Source organism: Nansenia antarctica (assembly GCF_963989245.1).
Source record: "Nansenia antarctica genome assembly, chromosome: 1".
NCBI lineage: Eukaryota > Metazoa > Chordata > Actinopteri > Argentiniformes > Microstomatidae > Nansenia > Nansenia antarctica.
In genome coordinates this window covers 5,584,577-5,608,863 of record NC_137674.1, presented here as the reverse complement: position 1 = coordinate 5,608,863, position 24,287 = coordinate 5,584,577, and the positions used below count along the sequence as shown (strand labels likewise).

General features: G+C 42.6%; 4 protein-coding genes across 4 annotated transcripts in view; 1 reads left to right on the top strand and 3 right to left on the bottom strand.

Moving 5' to 3' along the window:
* Window positions 1-6,752: 6,752 nt before the first annotated feature.
* On the bottom strand, window positions 6,753-7,781 carry LOC308158759 (protein HEXIM1-like; the record flags this gene model as incomplete). Its single annotated transcript, XM_080532454.1, has 1 exon — window positions 6,753-7,781. One exon carries the CDS (start codon window positions 7,779-7,781, stop codon window positions 6,753-6,755), a length of 1,029 nt encoding a protein of 342 aa, XP_080388580.1.
* A 3,755-nt stretch (window positions 7,782-11,536) lies between these two features.
* Window positions 11,537-13,090, top strand: LOC308175799 (uncharacterized protein; the record flags this gene model as incomplete). Its single annotated transcript, XM_080550352.1, has 1 exon — window positions 11,537-13,090. The coding sequence occupies one exon, from the start codon at window positions 11,537-11,539 to the stop codon at window positions 13,088-13,090; it is 1,554 nt and encodes a 517-aa protein (XP_080406478.1).
* A 4,900-nt stretch (window positions 13,091-17,990) lies between these two features.
* On the bottom strand, window positions 17,991-21,588 carry LOC308157459 (zinc transporter ZIP9). The gene is made up of 7 exons (XM_080531013.1): window positions 21,324-21,588; window positions 20,627-20,732; window positions 19,946-20,122; window positions 19,723-19,791; window positions 19,257-19,342; window positions 18,934-19,068; window positions 17,991-18,799 (listed from the first exon to the last, which is right to left on the bottom strand). The coding sequence occupies exons 1-7, from the start codon at window positions 21,417-21,419 to the stop codon at window positions 18,545-18,547; spliced, it is 924 nt and encodes a 307-aa protein (XP_080387139.1). The 5' UTR covers window positions 21,420-21,588; the 3' UTR covers window positions 17,991-18,544.
* Window positions 21,589-22,738: 1,150 nt separating this feature from the next.
* Window positions 22,739-24,287, bottom strand: part of LOC308175798 (CSC1-like protein 2) — a gene marked incomplete at its 5' end in the record, with an annotated part of 29,063 nt that continues 27,514 nt past the window's right edge. Inside the window, one exon of the mRNA XM_080550351.1 lies at window positions 22,739-24,287. This exon is cut by the window's right edge and continues 1,934 nt beyond it.

Below are 24,287 nucleotides of genomic sequence, written 5' to 3'. Positions count from 1 at the left end.
ACCAGACCACATAGGGCTTTCTACACCCCTTCTCTTACTAATCATTCACCATCTCAAACCAGACCACATAGGGCTTTCTACACGCCTTCTCTTACTAATCATTCACCATCTCAAACCAGACCACATAGGGCTTTCTACACGCCTTCTCTTACTAATCATTCACCATCTCAAACCAGACCACATAGGGCTTTCTACACGCCTTCTCTTACTAATCATTCACCATCTCAAACCAGACCACATAGGGCTTTCTACACGCCTTCTCTTACTAATCATTCACCATCTCAAACCAGACCACATAGGGCTTTCTACACGCGTTCTCTTACTAATCATTCACCATCTCAAACCAGACCACATAGGGCTTTCTACACGCCTTCTCTTACTAATCATTCACCATCTCAAACCAGACCACATAGGGCTTTCTACACGCGTTCTCTTACTAATCATTCACCATCTCAAACCAGACCACATAGGGCTTTCTACATGCCTTCTCTTACTAATCACCATCTCAAACCAGACCACATAGGGCTTTCTACACGCGTTCTCTTACTAATCATTCACCATCTCAAACCAGACCACATAGGGCTTTCTACACGCGTTCTCTTACTAATCATTCACCATCTCAAACCAGACCACATAGGGCTTTCTACACGCGTTCTCTTACTAATCATTCACCATCTCAAACCAGACCACATAGGGCTTTCTACACGCGTTCTCTTACTAATCATTCACCATCTCAAACCAGACCACATAGGGCTTTCTACACGCCTTCTCTTACTAATCATTCACCATCTCAAACCAGACCACATAGGGCTTTCTACACGCCTTCTCTTACTAATCATTCACCATCTCAAACCAGACCACATAGGGCTTTCTACACGCGTTCTCTTACTAATCATTCACCATCTCAAACCAGACCACATAGGGCTTTCTACACGCGTTCTCTTACTAATCATTCACCATCTCAAACCAGACCACATAGGGCTTTCTACACGCCTTCTCTTACTAATCATTCACCATCTCAAACCAGACCACATAGGGCTTTCTACACGCCTTCTCTTACTAATCATTCACCATCTCAAACCAGACCACATAGGGCTTTCTACACGCGTTCTCTTACTAATCATTCACCATCTCAAACCAGACCACATAGGGCTTTCTACATGCCTTCTCTTACTAATCATTCACCATCTCAAACCAGACCACATAGGGCTTTCTACACGCCTTCTCTTACTAATCATTCACCATCTCAAACCAGACCACATAGGGCTTTCTACACGCCTTCTCTTACTAATCATTCACCATCTCAAACCAGACCACATAGGGCTTTCTACACGCGTTCTCTTACTAATCATTCACCATCTCAAACCAGACCACATAGGGCTTTCTACACGCGTTCTCTTACTAATCATTCACTATCTCAAACCAGACCACATAGGGCTTTCTACACGCCTTCTCTTACTAATCATTCACCATCTCAAACCAGACCACATAGGGCTTTCTACACGCGTTTTCTTACTAATCATTCACCATCTCAAACCAGACCACATAGGGCTTTCTACACGCGTTCTCTTACTAATCACCATCTCAAACCAGACCACATAGGGCTTTCTACACGCGTTCTCTTACTAATCATTCACCATCTCAAACCAGACCACATAGGGCTTTCTACACACCTTCTCTTACTAATCATTCACCATCTCAAACCAGACCACATAGGGCTTTCTACACGCCTTCTCTTACTAATCATTCACCATCTCAAACCAGACCACATAGGGCTTTCTACACGCGTTCTCTTACTAATCATTCACCATCTCAAACCAGACCACATAGGGCTTTCTACACGCGTTCTCTTACTAATCATTCACCATCTCAAACCAGACCACATAGGGCTTTCTACACGCCTTCTCTTACTAATCATTCACCATCTCAAACCAGACCACATAGGGCTTTCTACACGCGTTCCCTTACTAATCATTCACCATCTCAAACCAGACCACATAGGGCTTTCTACACGCGTTCTCTTACTAATCACCATCTCAAACCAGACCACATAGGGCTTTCTACACGCGTTCTCTTACTAATCATTCACCATCTCAAACCAGACCACATAGGGCTTTCTACACGCGTTCTCTTACTAATCATTCACCATCTCAAACCAGACCACATAGGGCTTTCTACACGCGTTCTCTTACTAATCATTCACCATCTCAAACCAGACCACATAGGGCTTTCTACACGCCTTCTCTTACTAATCATTCACCATCTCAAACCAGACCACATAGGGCTTTCTACACGCGTTCTCTTACTAATCATTCACCATCTCAAACCAGACCACATAGGGCTTTCTACACGCCTTCTCTTACTAATCATTCACCATCTCAAACCAGACCACATAGGGCTTTCTACACGCGTTCTCTTACTAATCATTCACCATCTCAAACCAGACCACATAGGGCTTTCTACACGCGTTCTCTTACTAATCATTCACCATCTCAAACCAGACCACATAGGGCTTTCTACATGCCTTCTCTTACTAATCATTCACCATCTCAAACCAAACCACATTGGGCTTTCTACATGCGTTCTCTTACTAATCATTCACCATCTCAAACCAGACCACATAGGGCTTTCTACACGCGTTCTCTTACTAATCACCATCTCAAACCAGACCACATAGGGCTTTCTACACGCGTTCTCTTACTAATCATTCACCATCTCAAACCAGACCACATAGGGCTTTCTACACGCGTTCTCTTACTAATCACCATCTCAAACCAGACCACATAGGGCTTTCTACACGCGTTCTCTTACTAATCATTCACCATCTCAAACCAGACCACATAAGGCTTTCTACACGCCTTCTCTTACTAATCATTCACCATCTCAAACCAGACCACATAGGGCTTTCTACACGCGTTCTCTTACTAATCATTCACCATCTCAAACCAGACCACATAGGGCTTTCTACACGCGTTCTCTTACTAATCATTCACCATCTCAAACCAGACCACATAGGGCTTTCTACACGCCTTCTCTTACTAATCATTCACCATCTCAAACCAGACCACATAGGGCTTTCTACACGCGTTCTCTTACTAATCATTCACCATCTCAAACCAGACCACATAGGGCTTTCTACACGCGTTCTCTTACTAATCACCATCTCAAACCAGACCACATAGGGCTTTCTACACGCCTTCTCTTACTAATAATTCACCATCTCAAACCAGACCACATAGGGCTTTCTACACGCGTTCTCTTACTAATCATTCACCATCTCAAACCAGACCACATAGGGCTTTCTACACGCGTTCTCTTACTAATCATTCACCATCTCAAACCAGACCACATAGGGCTTTCTACACGCGTTCTCTTACTAATCATTCACCATCTCAAACCAGACCACATGGGGCTTTCTACACGCGTTCTCTTACTAATCATTCACCATCTCAAACCAGACCACATAGGGCTTTCTACACGCGTTCTCTTACTAATCATTCACCATCTCAAACCAGACCACATAGGGCTTTCTACACGCGTTCTCTTACTAATCATTCACCATCTCAAACCAGACCACATAGGGCTTTCTACACGCCTTCTCTTACTAATCATTCACCATCTCAAACCAGACCACATAGGGCTTTCTACACGCGTTCCCTTACTAATCATTCACCATCTCAAACCAGACCACATAGGGCTTTCTACACGCGTTCTCTTACTAATCACCATCTCAAACCAGACCACATAGGGCTTTCTACACGCGTTCTCTTACTAATCATTCACCATCTCAAACCAGACCACATAGGGCTTTCTACACGCCTTCTCTTACTAATCATTCACCATCTCAAACCAGACCACATAGGGCTTTCTACACGCGTTCTCTTACTAATCATTCACCATCTCAAACCAGACCACATAGGGCTTTCTACACGCCTTCTCTTACTAATCATTCACCATCTCAAACCAGACCACATAGGGCTTTCTACACGCGTTCTCTTACTAATCATTCACCATCTCAAACCAGACCACATAGGGCTTTCTACACGCGTTCTCTTACTAATCATTCACCATCTCAAACCAGACCACATAGGGCTTTCTACATGCCTTCTCTTACTAATCATTCACCATCTCAAACCAAACCACATTGGGCTTTCTACACGCGTTCTCTTACTAATCATTCACCATCTCAAACCAGACCACATGGGGCTTTCTACACGCGTTCTCTTACTAATCATTCACCATCTCAAACCAGACCACATAGGGCTTTCTACACGCGTTCTCTTACTAATCATTCACCATCTCAAACCAGACCACATGGGGCTTTCTACACGCCTTCTCTTACTAATCATTCACCATCTCAAACCAGACCACATAGGGCTTTCTACACGCCTTCTCTTACTAATCACCATCTCAAACCAGACCACATAGGGCTTTCTACACGCCTTCTCTTACTAATCACCATCTCAAACCAGACCACATAGGGCTTTCTACACGCGTTCTCTTACTAATCATTCACCATCTCAAACCAGACCACATAGGGCTTTCTACACGCGTTCTCTTACTAATCACCATCTCAAACCAGACCACATAGGGCTTTCTACACGCGTTCTCTTACTAATCATTCACCATCTCAAACCAGACCACATAGGGCTTTCTACACGCGTTCTCTTACTAATCATTCACCATCTCAAACCAGACCACATAGGGCTTTCTACATGCCTTCTCTTACTAATCATTCACCATCTCAAACCAGACCACATAGGGCTTTCTACATGCCTTCTCTTACTAATCATTCACCATCTCAAACCAGACCACATAGGGCTTTCTACACGCGTTCTCTTACTAATCATTCACCATCTCAAACCAGACCACATAGGGCTTTCTACACGCCTTCTCTTACTAATCATTCACCATCTCAAACCAGACCACATAGGGCTTTCTACACGCGTTCTCTTACTAATCATTCACCATCTCAAACCAGACCACATAGGGCTTTCTACATGCCTTCTCTTACTAATCATTCACCATCTCAAACCAGACCACATAGGGCTTTCTACACGCGTTCTCTTACTAATCATTCACCATCTCAAACCAGACCACATAAGGCTTTCTACACGCCTTCTCTTACTAATCATTCACCATCTCAAACCAGACCACATAGGGCTTTCTACACGCGTTCTCTTACTAATCATTCACTATCTCAAACCAGACCACATAGGGCTTTCTACACGCCTTCTCTTACTAATCATTCACCATCTCAAACCAGACCACATAGGGCTTTCTACACGCGTTCTCTTACTAATCATTCACCATCTCAAACCAGACCACATAGGGCTTTCTACACGCCTTCACGCCTTTTTAATGAATGCTGATAGACGCCGACAGAATATCAGCCGCATTTTATGAATAAACAATGTTTATTTTTTAAAATATTTTACAAGTAGCAACTAGGAAGTGGGGCTGCGTTGGAAGGTGGGGGCGGCGCCCTAGCGCCCTCTATTGGCCAGCTGCCACTGTGTTAGGATGCTCTCTATGACGGCCCTGTAGAACTGGACCAGGATGTGACGACTGATGTGGAGTCTCTTCAGCTGACGGAGGATGAAGGACAAGCGCTGCTGGCCTTTTTTTAACTAAATGGGTGATGTTGTTATCCCATTTTATTTTGTTGTAGATGGTAGTGCCCAGAAACTTGAATTCATCCATTATTGTGACAGGGGAGTTATTGATGACCAATGGAGAGTGAGTTATTTGATATAAAGTGCAAATAAGACAAAAAACGAAGCAAATCTCTATTTTTGGGGTTAAAAGCTAACAAGATTAACTTTGTCTGGGGAAGTGGGTCGGATGATGTTTGTTTGTGCTCCCTGTGTTAATAACAAGTCCTCTTGCGCCTCCTAGTGGTTCAGAAATAAAGTGTTTCAAAACTCTTCTTCAAACGATCCGTCAAAAATCATTCTAGTTTTAAAATCATTGTGCTCACATTCAATACTATTACATTTCACATTCAAATGATCCCACTCTTTACCCACATCAAAACCTTCAAAAACCCTTAGTTTTCAGCCTTTTCTGTCGCTGGCCGCTCCAACCCATCCCATTTAACCGTTATATCCCCACAATCGGTTACAACGGAACAGCCTCATCAGTGGTACTCAAAAGTCAAGCAACATTGTCTTTTACCCAGAGAGGGGGGTGCACCGTTCCTGGAGGTACTGCAATACCAGGTCGATGCGTGGAGTGGACGGAGCAAGCCCCTATTCCATCTCCCTGCTCCAAAAATCAATATGGTCCCCGACTCCCCGGGTAGGGGACGTATCAGATATTAAACTGATAAGAACAGATTTTTTTTTGATTTTTTTTTGTATTTTAATGCATGATACAATACTGAAGAAACGGGGGAACAAAAACATAATCGTATTTTCAAATACATTCTTTTTATAAAAAGAATTACATGATCTTTGAAATATATACATTCTTTCTTGAAAAAAGTTTCAACAGACGCCAACAGTCCAAATAGAAAGAAATATCAAGTATTGCAATGCAATTTACAGACTGTACCGTCATACTTAGTTAACAAACCGATTACATAAAACTGGTGACATTATTGAAAAATTCCTGTGTAAGTCCCATGATTTTTCCTGTTTCCGCCCCCCACCCGTTACCTGGTTTTGTCCATAATTTTAATCACCCAAGGTGACAATCTGTCCTCGGTCCTTTGCTCAGCAGATTCTGATTCTCACAGTTCTGCGACAGTCTCAGTCTCTCTCCACTTCCCTCTCCAACTCTCTGAGCCGCGCCGAGTCCGCCTGGGTCGGCGGGCTGTCCTCGGTGATGCTGCTGGGGTCGCTCACTGCGCGTCGCAGCCTGTTGTTTTCCTCCTCCAGACGAGACATGCACTTCTCCAGTTCCAGATACTCCTGAACGAGCTCTTGCTTGGTCATATTTTGAAGACTCTCGATGTGGTACTTCTCATAGGTCTCAGAGAAGTCTCTTTGAAGAAACTCCCCGCCTGCGTTCCCAGGCCTCCCGATGCCGTCGCTGCCACCACCGCTACCATCCTCTTCCTCGTCGTCGTTCTCGACATCCTCCTCACTGGCCGTGTCTTCCAAGAGCCGTCGGCCACCCCCCGTCTCTGTGTTCAGATCAGGTTCTTCTCGATCATGTTCGTCCATTAGAAACTGTGTTGTGTTGTAGGGGGCTACAGGCAGCCCCTTGGCGAACATCTCTTCCCTCACTCGGGAAGCCCGTGCACTCTCTCTCTCGTCGAGTTCTTTCTTTTCCTCCCAGGACAGTTTGAAGTAAGGCTTCCAGCGACGCTTCTTTTTGGAGGGTCGGCGCCTGTGCTTCTTCTTACCCAGACGCGTGTCTGTCCCAGTGTCGGAGTCAATTCTCTCGATGTGGCCACTCTCTCCTTGCACCTGACTCAGGGTCTCCTCATGCGGTCCATCTCCACTGTTTCCGTGGGCAACGAGACCACCCTCTCCTGCTGCATCAGCTCCGGGCTCCTGACAAGGCTGGGTGACAGCTGGGCACTTAGGAAAAGCGTTTCCGGCAACGAATCCAGAGCACACCTCCCTCTGTCCGCCTCGCATTTGCCATAACTTGTCAGATGCGATGCCCCCGCCGCTGTCAGCTTGCTGTTTCTCTCTATATCGCCCCCTGCTGCCAGTCTCCGGCCCGCCGTTCCCATTGGCTGGGGGATGCTCCAAAACTGTTCCGTTCCCACCTGATGTGGTGTCTGAAGTTTTCAGGTGATGGGACTCCTCAAGTCTTGGTTCTGCCATCCTGATAGGTTGGTGATGGGCTGTTTCCTTACCACATCTCAGTCGTGCTCCTGAGCGTATTCAGCAAAAAGTGAATCAAAATTATTGTTATTATTATTAAAGTATTCTCTTTCTATGTCTCAAGATGAGCAACATAGCCTACTTTAAAAAGTTATGCTTAACTTTGAAACGTTCACTATCGTTAAACTTAAAATCAAAGTTCTGAATGGCAACACTTGTTACTCCTCAATGATTCGTCAGAGCTATTGTAGCTAACTACTGTTAACTATTTCGCTGCTGCTAGAAATCGTCGTCTTTTCCAAGTTGGAGCTTCGTCGCCACAATGTGTCCAGTGTAGCCAAAAGGCCGAGAAGCGATACCCACAATGGGTCCGAGGGAGAAGGGTCATTCTCTGGCACTTCAATGTGGGTCACGGTTTAACCACAACAATAGTTTCTATAGGCATTCCACTACATAATAATAATAGAAAATAGTGTTTTAACACTAATAATGTAGTGCCAATGTACAAAACATCCCAAAAATACTACTTTTCACTGTTCCAAACCGGGAAATTCAATACGTCCCATGGTCACGTGGTAACCCGTCTCCAATCGTAGCGAAAGAAAGCATTTGTTAACCAAAATTACATTAACCGCAAACTGGAAATAATAACCAACCGGTTACATGTAGTAAAACGTAATGCGATTATTATGTGACATTTTTGGATAATGACGCTTAGCTTTTCGCCTGAAAATGATTGACACAGACACACAACGCCAACACACACACACCGGAGCCGATAGAAAGAACGCTGTCGCCCTCTAGCGGTTATATTACACTTTGACCAGACATCACTGACCTGTCCTGCTTCCCTGGTGAAGTTCAGCCCAGCAATTTATCGATGAAGTTTGTAGACGTTGTACCACTCATAAGCTAAACCAACTGGTACCACAGACATAACCTATTTAATGCGAGTAACAGGGTACTGGTACCAGAACCATTCACTAACTGTGCTACATTTCAGTCTAGAACCTGAAGAAGTGCAATCTGTTTATAATATTAAAGAAGATCACCACGTGATACGTCTCCCAAAGACACCCGCTTTCCCCTCTACTGTGTCCCTAAGAACTTCTACTGCCCCCCTTGTACTGTTTCTCAGTTTCTCCAGTAATAAAAAAATAAAAAATAAAAACGTTTTAGTAGAAGGCGATAATAGGGAGAAGGTTTTTCCTTCTATCGGTGGCCCCGGGCCCGAGCTAGAGTACTCTTCCTGCAACGAATAGTGGACTGCTGATTCACATGCTTAGTATTCAAATGTATTGATTGTAAGTCGCTTTGGAATAAGGCGTCTGCTAAATGCCAAAAATGTAAAAAAAAATAAAAAAATAATCACCAGCTACTACAGGTGGCTGGAGATCTGGAGACTAGTTGAACCGGTTCTTCAACAGCTTTGACACGGAGGGGTCATTGTCTCCCTCCCCCCAGCTCCACCAACGACTCTCCACTCCATCCTCCTTCTCCTTCTCCTCCAACCAGACCAGCCCCCCTCCCCTCCCCCTGCCTTGTCTGGACCCATTCACACCTCTCAGGACCCATTCCCCTCTCTGGACCCATTCCCCTCTCTGGACCCATTCACACCTCTCACCCCTCTCTGGACCCATTCCCCTCTCTGGACCCATTCAGGTAACTTTAGCTAGCAAGTTAGTTTAGTGCAGTTTTACATTTGTTAACTTAATGTTTTCCTTTTGAACCATTTATCTAGGAATCAAGGTAAGGCAAATACATTACAAAAAAGAAAGAATACAAGAAAAAAGAAACAATATTACAGGGGGGTAGGTGCGGAAACGTGACCATAGCTCAGCCTAAGAAGGTCTGATCGACTAGGGGTCGATATCTACTGTTCAGGAGACTCAGGTGCGTAAAAAAAACCTCTGGTCTCATGTCTCTATCACAACCACAGCCCGACCTACGCTACGAGCGAATCATACGAAGGGGAGCAAGAGATGGCAGGGGACTTTTTCTGGCAAAACTCTTTTTTGAAGAAAAGCAGTCCATACCTTTAAGAGGTGATAACCACTAATAAGCTGCCAAACCAAAAGGTATATCATATCAAAACATAATCTAGGGATGTAAAGGAATAAAACAATCACATCTAGAATTTGCCCACCCAGATGGTAATGAAAAATGGTTTGGCCCTGTCATGTCTATGATTGCCACGCCCCTCAGGCGAGTTCATTCTATAATAAAGCGTGCTCGAGTGAAGACCTGAAGTTCGACGTGTCGTCCCCAGTTATTAACTATTGATTAGATTCTGCAAGGTCTAGTAGAGATTCAACAGGCCCAAGGACGATCTCGACTTTGTCGCTTTTACCACGTCACGCGCGGTATCAACCAATGAAAATGCGTGGGGCATCAACCAATGAAAATGCGTGGGGCATCAACCAATGAAAATGCGAGACACGCCCCCATATGTGCATACAGATCTGATAATCGGGGAAGAAATGAAAGAATGAATGTGGAAAATAAAGAATGAATGTGGAAAACAATGTGGGAAACAAAGAATGAATGTGGAAAACAAAGAATGAATGCGTAAAAGAATAAATAAATATATAAATGTATTTCGTTATTACTGTTAATTACTGTTAATTACTGTTCATTTGTTAATTACTGTTCGTTATTTATTCATTTAGTTATTCCTACACTCATTTATTTATCTATATATTTATTGTTAATTTTGACAGACTTGGTCCTCCATAGCCGCAAGAGGGCGCTTTCCAAAACCCCTCAACAAGTAGGGTCCCTCTTTCTCCCGTCAGACGCACTCGTTGGGTTTGCTATGGTCACCAAGGCGTCCCTAGTAACCAAAGAAGCTGCCTGCATTTCCCTGCGACATTAAAGGGTGCGTTCGTCATTTCCCTCTGAGAGCGCCGGAGCGAACACTGGGCTCAACGTCATAAATGGACCAAGTAATTTGATTGGACAAGAGGCGTTCCATGTGTGCTGATCAGATTTCCAGGGCGAATTTACGAACGCAGCCTTAAATTCTGACTAATCTCTAGGAAGCAGTGTCTTCATGTTAGAGTTTGAAATAAAGAACAGGCGTTTGGGAAATGCTGAAATGCTGAAATGCTTTATGCACGTTTGATTAAAAGCAATCAACCGTGTCACTTGGGCTTTATGTGAAAGCTAAACTAAAACTATATTGAAGTGAATTATGCGACGATACGAAACGATCTAGATAGTCAGCTGGGATATAACAACATCATCATGGGGGAAATCAGTTCGTCTTCTCCTAAACTGCGAAACTTGGATCTAAATAACTTTGATACAACAGGTTCGTGCACATAAGGTTCAGAGATAGGAAATGTTAGGATATGTATAGCATAGCATAGAGTACAGCACAGTGTTTTATTTGTATAGTATAGTAGTAAAGTATAGTGGATAGTGTATATAGCCTTTATTTATGTAAACCAGCTCTTTCCCCCTCTTGTTTTTAGTATTTTTTTCCTAGCACCAGGGGAGCCCCCCCTCCTAAATGTCGTTGTATGGTACCTGTACTGTATTAATGACAATAAAGACCATTCATTCATTCATTAATTCATTCATTCATTATCATTCATTCAACAGAAGCCGATGGAAGCAGATATGTGTTAACCAGCCCGCGGTCCCTGGAGTCATGTACAAGAGTCGGTGTCAAACCCGTCCAACTTTTAATTAAATCTCTGAACGAGTTCGCCGAGGACAGTTACCCGGACACTCCGCTGGAGGGCGCTGTCATGGTGTTGTATAAAGCGTACGAGAAGGAGCGCCTGAAACTTTTGCGCTTGTGCCGTGAGGAGAGAGAGAAGATCATCGACGAGGAGGCGAAATACAGGAGCCCCCCCCCTCCTGTTCAGAAACTCTCACCTCCTCTAGAGACGGTTCTTGAGGTAGAGAGCAGCCGGGCCTCCGATAAGTCAAGTGAAGTTTGTGGTGGTGGTGGTGGTGGTGGATGTGTGGATCATCTGGGCATTAGAAGGACATCTGTGAGCAGTAGATCATCATATCATTCTGCTGACACCAAAAGAGAACAAAACAGCTTGAGACCTGACAAGAACATGGTTTCATGCCTAAGTCTAGGAGACCTCAGACACTCTCCGACCACTCGGAGGCAATTAGAAAGGCTCACTCGGGATATCAAGAAGAAGATGAGGGTCACCGTGCCAGAGAAAGACCGCAAGATAGCAGCTCTGATGCTGGTGAGGCATCAAGAGGAGCAGACCAGGCTGAGGCTGAGCCAACAGGAGGAGCAGGAGCGGGAGGAGGCACGCAGACAGGAGGAGGCCAGACGGGCTCAGAGAGAGAGGATGAGGAGAAAGGGCCTAGAGCGCAACATGCAACACTGGCAAGAGGAGCTGGAGGCCCGGAGGAGGCAAAGGGAGCGTCAGGAGGTCGAGTTGGCTAGTCAGCGCGAACAGGAGGTGCTACTGCAGGAGTATCGCTGGAGGAGGCAGACAGAGGAGAAGGTGGTGCAACGCAGGGACAAAATGGAGGCGGCACAGAGAGAGGCTGGGGAACGCAAACGGTACCAAGAGCAACTGCTTAAAGACAGAGAGCGGGAGGAGAAGATGGAGAGGGAGAAGGAGAGGCAACTTACGCAAGAGAAGGAGCAGAGGGCCCGGAAGAGCAGAGTGAATCAGGAGAGGAGAGAGAGAAGGAGGCTCCACCAGGACAACCAGAGAGAGCTGCTTCGACACCTCCTCCTAAAGCAGGAGGTGGAGCTGAAAACGGAGGCAGAGGCGGCGTTGATGAGGAGTGCCTTGGAGGAGAAACTGCAGCGTTCCTGGAAGAAACGTGCCCAGGCTGAGGTGGTGAGACTAAGGGAGTTGCAGGAGCGCTCGGCACAGGAGGACAAGCAAATCCAGAGGGCACAACTGCGGGCAATGTTGCAGAGTCACCAGCAACTCACGCACAAGCAGGTCCTGGCCCAGTTGAGCCAGCAGCGTATGGAGCAGGCAGCCCAGTACGCCCGTGCCAATCATAGGAGTAGAGCCCAGCAGGCCCAGAAGGACAACCAGGAGAGGCAGCGCAGCCACCAGCGGGTCAAAGACAGGGTGCAAAGGGAGGAGGAGGTGCAGATCACATTGAGGCAGAGCTGCATCATTATGAAAGAGCACAGAAGGGAGAGGTTGCAGAGGCAGAGAGAGGAGGTGCAGGAGGAGGCACGCAGAGTGGCCCGCGCCTCCTTCCACATGAGGGAGAGGGTGAGGGAACAGACACACAGCCGCACGTTTCACCAGATGGCTCTAGAGGCTGAGCTCTCAGCCTACCTTGGACGCATCAAATTGTGAACTATCATCCTTTTACACACAAACAAACGCAAGCAAAGAGACTCAGGCAGGCTCATCATGAGCAAATGGTGTTGGGGCACATGACTATTATGGGATTGGGCAATTCATATTTTATATGTCTTTGTCAGTATCATAGCTGAAGTAAATCTGTGATATTGATGTATGCTATCCTCAGAACTTACAATTTAGGAATTAGGCTACTGTTGTGTGTAGCAGTACACAGTTAGGGACTGTTTGGCTAAACTGAATTGATGATGTCATCATTGCATTAAGTGTTTTCATGCATTTTTAACATTAATTATTTGATTCAGAACATTAATTGAGGTTATTGCATATTTGTCAATTTGATCCAAATATTTGACTTGAATGATATACTGTACGATTACAGATGCAAACACTAATATGTCATCTGCAAGCTTCAGCTGTCTTACAGATGAATAAATGAAATATTGCATTCATTGTATGCATATTTTGTATATTCATAAGCATACAGACGATCTAAAGCATGGGAATATCAAAATCACTGTTATAATATTTACAGAAATGTGATAACCAAGGGTATAACACGATTGACAATCATCACTGAAGTAGTATTTAATCATAATGGCAAACGTTTAGTAATATAACATTCAATCAATAACCGTAATTAGTCATAACAAGACTGCTTTGGAGGACCAAGTGTCATAAGTGTAAGCTACTATCATTGTTATTTTACAATCATTTTCATCAGATTACTTATAAAAGCCTTTCTGTGTGCCCCGCGGTGGTGTAGCGGTCTAAGCACTGGCCACTAGTGCATGCTGCCCACCGGGGGCTGGGTTCGAATCCCAGCTCGCCAGATCCGGATATGGCTGGGGCACACACGGGGAGCGGCATATTCTCCATATATTGGGCAGCCGCTCCCGAGGGCGGTATAGGAGTATTTCCGGACAAGGATCCGTCGCGCAACAGCGCCCCGGGGTGCCGGAATAACAGGTGCTGGGCTCGAGGAGCCAGTCAGCTAGTCTGACTGCCGGCCACGGGGTCGTGCGGCGGATCCTTCGCAATAGGCAGGGGATAATTGAATGCTAGGTTGGGTTCAATTGGCTACCAAATTGGGTGAAAAAGGGATAAAATCTGGGAAAAAAAAGAAAGAAAAAAAAAAGCCTTTCTGTCAGAGTAGGAACACTATCTGACATGACACCGGCCCCACTACACCAGCAGAATGAGATAGTTGGCTAGGATGGAATCAATTACATAGTGAATCCTACGAAACGGAACATGTAAACCGGGGGAAACGCTCTACCCTCCCTGGCATGACAGGCCCATTGGTTCATTCCTCGTTTGGTGCAGCCCTACCTGCACCCCCACCACCCCCACCCCCACCCCAGATGGATGCTGTATTATTTACATACTGCTGAAAAAATGTAGCCTAATACATTTTGTTGCTATTTTTGCAGGACAATATATCACAGTAGGTGACCTAGATTTTTTATTTTATTCATAAGGGTGTCATAGTTTGTTGTTGCTTAGCATTATTTATATGTATTACTTTTCTATAGTGAAATGTTTGCATACCAATAAAGCATTCAAAACGGACTTATTAATAATATTATTACAGTCCCTCAACAGAACCTGTCACAATGCCTCCCTGACCTCCCTGTCAGACACACAACATCAGAAGCAATGGACCTATCGCTAAGCCACGCCCCAAAATAGAAATTGTCACAGCAAAAGTCACTACAGGCAGAAAACTCGGACAAACAACTCGCTAATATCCAGGGTGCGAAATAAGGGGGAGCTCGGGGAGCTATAGCTCCCCTAGTGGTGACATGAGCTCCCCTGGAAACATGGTTTGTGAAATTTTGGGGGAGCTCTAAAATATTCTAAATTGCGATGGATTTATTCCAAGTTGTGACGGATTTTACCTTGTGTAATATGATTTGTAGAGGCATACAATCTATTTTGATGTTGGTATTAGGTATATAAATGATATATAATAGCCTTTATAGCCTACATATAGGCCTTTATTGGCTACAACTATGCGACAGTAACTTGCAGCGGGGTGCACTGACGCTGAACCCCTCATAGTGATAAGTAGGTGGACAACGCGTGGTGCTGAAATAGCCGACATGCGGTGTGTGGTTTGAAAAAAGTAACGCCAGCTCAGTAAATAATTCAAACTTAATGTTTACTTATAGGCTATGTGAATGTGACTGCACCACACATGTGAACAGTAACAAAGCAAATGCAGTTTAATTTTCTGAAAAACATTGACAACTAAATCGGTGCCAAAAAAAAAAGCTGAATCTGCTTAGCCTATGCTCCTGAAAAACATTTAATGACAGAGCAAACACGCTACATTACTAGGGATAATAATTACAATGAGCCATTCATTAAAAATAGAAAAAATAATATTAGGCTATTAAATCTCACTTAATGAGAAAACTGGCATCTCCCATCGGTCACTATTTGTTGGCTATCTGGTGATATGGACGTCTTTGAGTGTCTAGAAAAGCGCTATAAGTCTAATGTATTATTATTATTTATTATTATTATGGACGTCACTTTAATCCGGCAGTTCTCAAGGTTTTTATGCACCAATCGATTCCTCTAGCGCGTCTTTATCACATTCATTGACGAAAAGGACGACTCGCATGTATAGGTGGAAGGGAACATTCATTGTGAGCACGGAAAATGCAGTCTCTCACAACGGCTTTGCATTGATGAAACCAGGTAGGATGAACGCATAGTTCGCTGTCCATTCCTCTTTAAATGCCCTGTTTTCACCGTCAACTTTCCTCTTTAGACCTTTGGAGAGTGACATGATGTTTCTCTTGCTAGCTAGCAGGTTAAATGTTTAGCCAACTTCACCCGGCACCAAACAACCAATCCAATAATAATGTGACCTTGTAAGTCTGGGAGGAGGGGGGAATCATTATCAGAATAAAACTATGTTAAATAATTATTAGAATAAGTTAGGCTGTGCTACATCGTCAGTCCACACATGTATTATTCAAAACTATGGAAAAGGGTGAAACTACGTTGTTGAGAATCACAACACAAACTCGCTAGTCAAGCCAAAATACAGCAGCGAAATGGATTGGACTGCTACCTAGTTAACTGATTGATTGATTGAAAACTTTATTAGAAGATTTGCAGAAGTAGGTACATGAAAGTACATATTACATACAAGGTCAACTAACAGGATAAAAACCCAAGAAAGCCACTGGCTTATTTCAATTGGGGTCCTTGATTCTCAATTCATCGTTACATGTAAGACAGACAAAAAAGCTAGTACTATCTACTAGATAATACAGACAAATAACTATTACTATCTACAAGATAAACACACATCCATCATGGGAAGAACAATACAACAAAACATAAGGTATGTACAGCGGGTAGGACAGGTGGGGACATACACCACAGGTGGGGGCGGGGGACAAAACACAAAGTATGTACAGTGGGTAGTTCGGGTCTTTTAATCTGATTTTTGATTTAGAGGGTCCAGTTACGGATTGCAGCCTCCTGTAAATGTTTTTTGAGAGTGGTTTTGAAGGTGGGCAGTGTTTTGCACTCCTTTAAGATTATAGGAAGGGCATAATCTAGAACTAGAACACTACTTTACATTGTTACCTAGTTAACTAGAACACTACTTTACATTGTTACCTAGTTAACTACAACACTACTTTACATTGTTAGCAGGCTCACAAAACAAGCCGTGTTAGTTGACTAGCGATGTGTCATTGATTTTCGACAACGCGGAAATGTATTCACATTTTTCGAAAGAAAAGTCAAAGCATTAGAACGTAGAACGGAAAATCGCACGCGCGCTTTGCGCACGGAAAGCCACCGGCCCCGATTTGGCCAGAATTTTTTTTTCCGTCAGGAGATTTTTTGGGGGGGCTTTAATCCCTGGGCTCCCCCGCACACCGTGATTTAATTCGCACACTGCTAATATCTGATGGTGAAAAGCTTCTAGATTAAATATTCTTGTCCTCTTTAAAAAAAAAAAAAATCTATTATTTGCTGTGGTAAATCAGAAATGTGCAAACTCATTCAGTCACGGTCGGTCTGTCAGTCACCGTCAGTGAAGCGTTGTTTGTTTGTCCGAGTTTTCAAAGGGGGCGTGGCTTAGTGATAGGTCCATTGTGAAAAGTGACAGCAACAACCTGAAATGGAAACATAGTATGATCATATTATACTATGTTGTTTTTTTCTTCTTTTTTCACTTCATTATTTTTTCCTTAGAATGATAATAATATATCATACTATACTATGTTCTTTATTTCCTTAGAATGCTAATAATATATCATACTATCATACTAAGGAAACAAATAATACGGATTTGTTTAAGAACATAGTATAGTATGATATATTATTTTATTTTTTTCACTTTATAATTTTTTTCCTTAGTATGATATATTATTATCATACTAAGGAAAATATAATAAAGTGAAATATATATTATATATTACTATATTATAAATGTGTGTGTCCATGTTATTGCTTACATTTCACTGCTTTTATATTATGTATAAAGTATCATAATAAGGAAAAAGTGGAAAAAAAGATATAATATATCATACTATGGGTTTCTATGTTCTTTTTTTTCACTCATTTGACCACGATGGCCCCATTAGAGAACCAAAACCAGATGAAAAGAACATAGTATAGTATGATATATTATTATAATTATATTATATTTATAAAAGGAAAAAATATATAAAGTGAAAAAAAAGAACATAGAAACCCATAGTATGATATATTATATATTTTTCTTTCTTCACTTTATTATTATTTTCCTTAGTATGATAATAATATATCATACTATAATTCTAAGGAAAAAAATAATATATTTTAATAATAATAATAATAATAATAATAATATATCATACTATGTTCTTTTTTTTTCACTTTATTATTTTATTCCTCAGTCAGGAGAATTTTTTATTTTTTTTTGCTTTAATCCCTGTGTGATTTAACAGCAACTGAGGAGACATGTTTTCAGACCCAGTAGAAAACCCTTATCCAATATGAGAGTAAGAAAATAAATATTAATAATATCACTATTTTCCATTTTGCCTCCTTTACGCTTCCTTTAGTTTTATGGCAGCCTTTAATGAGAAAACCAACCAACACGTCTTCTTAAAGATTACTAAAACATGTGTTATCAATATTATCCCTTATCAGGTTTGACTTACTGCAAAAAAAACACACAAAAAAACGCTTTGTTCGATCAAATGCTTTGCTCTTCCTAAAGAAGGACAACAATAAGAATACATTCGTAAATGTTCTCTTGCTCGTTCAGTCAATCTCAATAGGTCAGTTTAAAATAAATTCCAATAAGATCTGACCATGATGGAGAAAACTGGCAGGAGCTATGCAAGTACAGAGGTCTCAGTCACACACATGATCTCTGGCTTTCTCTCACTCCCACACAGTTCTCAGTCTGATGGAACAACAGACTGGTCAGTCGTCATGTAGCCCTAGGGCCAGTAACACAGGAAGCCCTGCTCCAAAGACAAGAGTGAGGCTCTCCAGGACCCCTAGGCCCCCTTGTTGGTGGGCTCCTGCCCCAGCATGGTGGAGGTGAGCGGAGTGCTGCTGCCGTCTGCTGCTTATCTCAGGGAGTACATGCACCGTGGCCACATAGAGGAAGGTGCCGGCTGAGAAGAGCATTCCCACACCTGTAGCACTAAGGCGCTGCTGGGATGAGCCACCAGTCTGCAGAGAAAAAAAATCATCAGAGAGATATCATCACTGGATTATGTTACAAGGTGTGTGTCTTATAGAGAAACTGCATTTTATTTAATTGTGACAACCAATTCTGAGAAACGGAATATTTAGATGCTTCCTACCGCATTCAAGATGAAGTAAGTGCTGATGGCAAGTATGGGTGCTGCAGCTGAGAAGGCCAACAGATGCATCTGGATCTGTCTCTTCTCCAAGCCTGCATGCATCAAAAACGAGACCAAACCAAACGCAGCAGGAGCCTGAGAGACGAAAATAGAGTGAGTGTAATCTTAGAGAGGGGGAGACCGGTAGGGAAAGGGAGGGAGCGCTTTCAAGAGTTCTGCAAGAACAATATAAACCATCCACGCTTGGAAAACCCATGCCGTGTTTGTTATGTATGATGGTGTTGGTTAACAGTGAAAAGTACTGTAACCCAGTGGACACTCACCTTGTGCAGAATCACAGCAAAAAACACAACGACTTGAATTGTTACTTGAGAGGAAGCCACGGCTGCACCCAGAGCTACTCCGTCAGCTACAGACAGGAAATGGAAATGATAATGATCACTACACTGCATGACATGTACACTACATACCTCTGCTTTGCTTAATCTAAAACACTTTCTGTCCAAATACACTGTATGAGATTAGAATGAACCGTCTCCTTTTTGCCAAGAAAAACATTCCATAGCCCTAGTTTGAAATATGCGAAATGCAAGCGTCACATGACTGATGAGTCACATGAGAACGACCAGCTCAAAGGCTATGTTGGGAATTTTGCTTGTAAACTGATACAGACAGTAGTAAGTAACTGAAAGTTCCACAATCATGAAGCATGTTTTCTATTAACTTGTATGTTGGAGTTGGACTCCAGTGTGCTAAGCGTGTTGTGTATGTGAGTGACTGTGTGAGTACCTGCACCATGAATGACCAGCCCCAGTGTAGCTGTGATACTGCTGCTGCTGGACATGCCAGTCCGTGTGTCTAGAATGAGAAACATATTCAAACAACTGTTAACCTGTGCAATATAACATACGGGCACATGATGACAACGGTTTGGAGAGAGGGAGAGAAGACCAGCTGTTTTATAGGGAGAGAATACCTAGATGTTGTATAGGAGAGTAATATGGACACTTGCCATGCATGGAGCAGTAGCTACCGATCTGATCTACCACAAACATGAGGGTGAAGCCGACCACTAAGGACACCCCGATGAAGAAGCGAGGTGGGAGGCCTTTCTCGGAGGATGGCTTCTGGAACTGATTCGCATCGCTGATGTTCTGATTGTTGGCTGGTCCAGCAAGGCAGGCCGAGGCTGCAGAGACAATAATGGAGAAAATTGGGTCCCTTTTTTGAGCATGGCCATTTTGTCTACATGCTCAAACCACTTCTACAAGTCATTATGTAACTATCTACCCATCCACAGATTCATTACAGAACTCCAGCTGTGAATTGGAGCTGTGCAACATGGGTTTCGTACACATCTCACATTCCCTGCGCCACAAATTAGATCACTGAGTTCATTTTCTAAGCAGGCTTTATTCTGAAGTGCTCTCATACAGTGTATGTCTTTGTACTAAACAGAATCAGAATAAACATAAATTACAGAGGGGTTTGGGGTTGCATAATGCATTAACAGCAGTTTTTTTTTTTTTTGAAGATCCATTCATTTGTTCACATTTCCATTGTGTCCACTCTGAAATAATGAATTAGTTAATTAGTTGGCCAGCTAACCCTAGCGCTAGTGCATAGGCATGGTTCTACAGTTCAGTTTAGTTTTTTAATCCATTATTTAGGCCAGTTGGCCTGAACCCCTCACCTCTCCATGACTCCCCCAGTAAGTCCACCCCTTCTGGGATGATGATGGCCAGGGCAGTCCCACAGAGGAGTCCTGCCCCGAGCACAGTGACAAACTGAAGTCTTTGCTGGGAGCAAGAAGAGGAACATATGAGCACATTATTATATGTCAATGCTTTTAATGTTGACAGACACCTTTAGCTTGTAACAAAGCTGTAGTGTGATAACTGTTGTCACCCACCATATTCCCATTATGACAATGTTTCCATAAAATGATCCGCAACTTGTATTAGATTGGGCGGGCGGTGTCACTTTTCCAATGAGTTTGAACAGGGTCATAGAATAGGTGCCACAATCTAAGTGTCTGTGGCAACACAGGATATTGACTCTCAAACTGAACTTTGATCACCGCCTGGAAATAAGCCTCTACATGACTGTAGGATCATTTCAGACGCACCATCAGAGGCAGCCCCATTGGTGACTAGATTCACTACTATTTGACATTTGGATTCTGTAGAAGTCTAGACACAGATCGGTATGCAGAGGGGAGGCGGTGATTTGTGCCTCTGATCTGTGATTTCTACAACATCTAAATGTAAAACAGTAGAACATCTAGGCGCAATAATAATAAAAAAATACGTTTCAAATATGTATGTAGGCTAGTCTGCAGAAACACATTTCATGAATGCATGGGAGGGAAAACGCTCCAGAAATCTTACCTCGGAGAGTTTAATCAGAAGTGGAATCAATCCCAATAGAAAACATCCCAGAAACATCGCAAGGGATATCAGAATAATCACTATCGCCTCGTCCATGACGAAAGTGAATTATTGACTTATGGATCTGTGGAAGTCTGTCACCTGTCTGTCATCGTCTGGCTGGACCCTAACGAACACGCAACACTTCCCGCGGTGCTTCGAACACTTCAACAACTTCACATGATCAAATAGAATAATGCTGTTAAACTGTCCGCTTGTCCCTGTCCACGTCGCCCAGGACGCCTAGCGTCAGACAACAGAACTGCATGAGACATTTACAATAAACTGTATTGAGGCTGCGTTCGTAAATCCGCTCTGGAAACCTGATCAGCACTCACGGAATGTCTCTTGTCCAATCAAATTACTTGGTCCCTTTATGACGTTGAACCCGGTGTGCGCTCCAGCGCTCTGAGAGCAAACTTACGAACGCGGCCTGAATAAGTTCATGTAAGTGTCCTTCGGTCATAATCATGTGTAATTACCGATCAGTCATTACCTTTTAAGAAGGCCTTTGGAGTAGACAATATATTGTTCTATGTTTTTCATGAATACCAAGTGTTATATTTTTACTATATTTACTTATTTTTAAAATTATATTTTACAATTTCTACCTTTCTTTCAGTCAAATCAAATTAATATGAGAAACACACATCGCTTAATGAACAGATTAAACACCTAATTATATAGTTGTATAATCAAGTAAGTTTGCCCACTGACAAAGAGATGAACAGTCTATAATTATAATGATAGGTTTATTTTAACAGTGAGACAGAATATCAACAAAAAAAATCCAGAAAAACACATAATATAAAAGATTTTGTGATTTGCATTTGATCGAGGGAAATAAGTATTTGATCCCCTAGGAAAACATGACTTACCACTTGGTGGAGAAACCCTTGTTGGCAAGCACAGAGGTCACAGGGCACGTTTCTTGTAGTTGGTCACCAGGTTTGCGCACATCTCAGGAGGGATTTTGGTATACCTTCTGTGGTACCTGTCCACAGAATCAATCAATCAGATTCCAACCTCTCCATCATGGGGAAGACCAAAGAGCTGTCTAAGCAGGACGTCAGGGACAAGATTGTAGACCTGCACAAGGCTGGAATGGGCTACAAGACCACCAGCAAGCAGCTTGGGGAGAACTGAGAAGGAGACAACTGTTGGTGCGATTATTTGAAAATGGAAGAAAGACAAAATAACTCAAATGTATCGACTGACATCCCTCATTTTAAAAACACACGTCGTCAGCCACTGACACGCACAGCACACGCACTCACGGTGAATCTCAAATCAACGTTTTGATTAAATACCGATTTTATTGTTCAAAGAACTGGAGGAAATGTACAGATACATCTGTTATACAGACAGCCCTTTGAGAGGAATAGGGGAGCAGGAGACATTGTCAAGCAAACAACGATTCTGCCATTGTTATTCCTACGCTATCTAGCAAAAGGCAGACAACTAAAAAAGACAAAGCGAACAAATCAGACATTCAAATTTGAGACTGCTGAGTGAACTGTACAAATTAATTGGAAACAATTTCTGCTTTATACACAGATGGCCTGTTTGCAGTTCCACCTTCTACAATAGACCATACAATCTCTTGTGGGGGAGGGGGGAAGGTTAAAGGATAAAATATCTTAGCATAGGCTTATGCTTGATTTATGACACTGCACAAAATACACATGCAAGATATTGGTGTAAAAGACCTATAGTCAACTTCATGGTCCACATTTGTACAAGGTGAAATGGCCCTGTACTAGAATTTGCTTTCACAACTCTTAGTAGGCACAGCTACGCTATTCTGGAACACGTTAATTGTCAACTTGTGTGGAGTACTTTTAACTCTTACTTTTAACACTTTCAATTGTATGTTTCTAGAGGGCATGGGAAACAAATTAATTACATTCATAAGCATGTTTTGTTAGGTGATTTACAAAATCTGTACTTTCTCCTTCAGAATAGGAGATAGAGTATGCATGTTGTTAATCTTCTTAGAAACCTTTTCCGTTTCGTACATTTGACAGTAGCCTATCAAAGGAACTCACATGAGGAAAGATAAGCTCAGATGGGTCATCATAAAATCACCTTGTCATGCCTAAGAGAACACCAAATCGAATGGAGTCATCGAACAACAGTTATCTACACACCATAACGTACAAGGGATAATCAAACAAACAAAGGCATATCACAATTCAGCATCGTCATGTTTCTATCACACCCACACAATGTATGAGGAGACGCAGTATATCCTCATTAATGTTTAGTGGCAATCATATCTGAAAAAGTGAAATTAGTGCATATTTCCCACAATGGTTTTATGAGCAGCTAAAAACAACAACAGATCCTTTACATTAAGACCCAAAATCATAACTTTTCTTTTGCCTCATAGCTATAGGCTGCTATAACTTCCATTGCATCATGACTTACTTATAATTACAATAATCTGTGGCTGTGTCAAATGGGTCATACTCATAGGGCTGTCTTTGTCAGAAAATAAAAATGAAACTCCTTATACAAATTGAATGGCTTACAATAAAAGAAAGATTGATAAATCCTGAGTGAGTTCATTATTTTTTTACAGACACTACATCGCACTACAATAAGATCCGTTACTTGATCTATGCATATCTTTTACTTGGCTACCGCATGAGCCTAACTGAGATCACATTAAAAGCTGCTCAATATGGTCATGTGACTACCCAAATTAGTGGTAAGAAAACTCTCGAGGAAATGTCTATTTCTTTTTATTTAACCATAAAGTGAAACCAAGACTTGAACAGATGTGAAACTATATCTAAATGACAACATATAGACATGTATGTTCTGCCAGAGGCATCACTTTGGATGAAACAAAGCTAGTCATTGGTTATGTAAATGGAATGTAGAGTTGGAAAAACACACTTGACTATTCCATGATAACTG

Excerpts from the sequence above, each read along its gene's own strand:
- LOC308157459 (XM_080531013.1), bottom strand. The coding sequence starts at position 21,419 with ATGGACGAGGCGATAGTGATTATTCTGATATCCCTTGCGATGTTTCTG. Across the intron at positions 20,733-21,323 it reads TTCTGATTAAACTCTCCGAG|CAAAGACTTCAGTTTGTCAC; the intron begins GTAAGATTTCTG and ends TCTTGCTCCCAG. Across the intron at positions 19,069-19,256 it reads TTGCTGTGATTCTGCACAAG|GCTCCTGCTGCGTTTGGTTT; the intron begins GTGAGTGTCCAC and ends TTCGTCTCTCAG.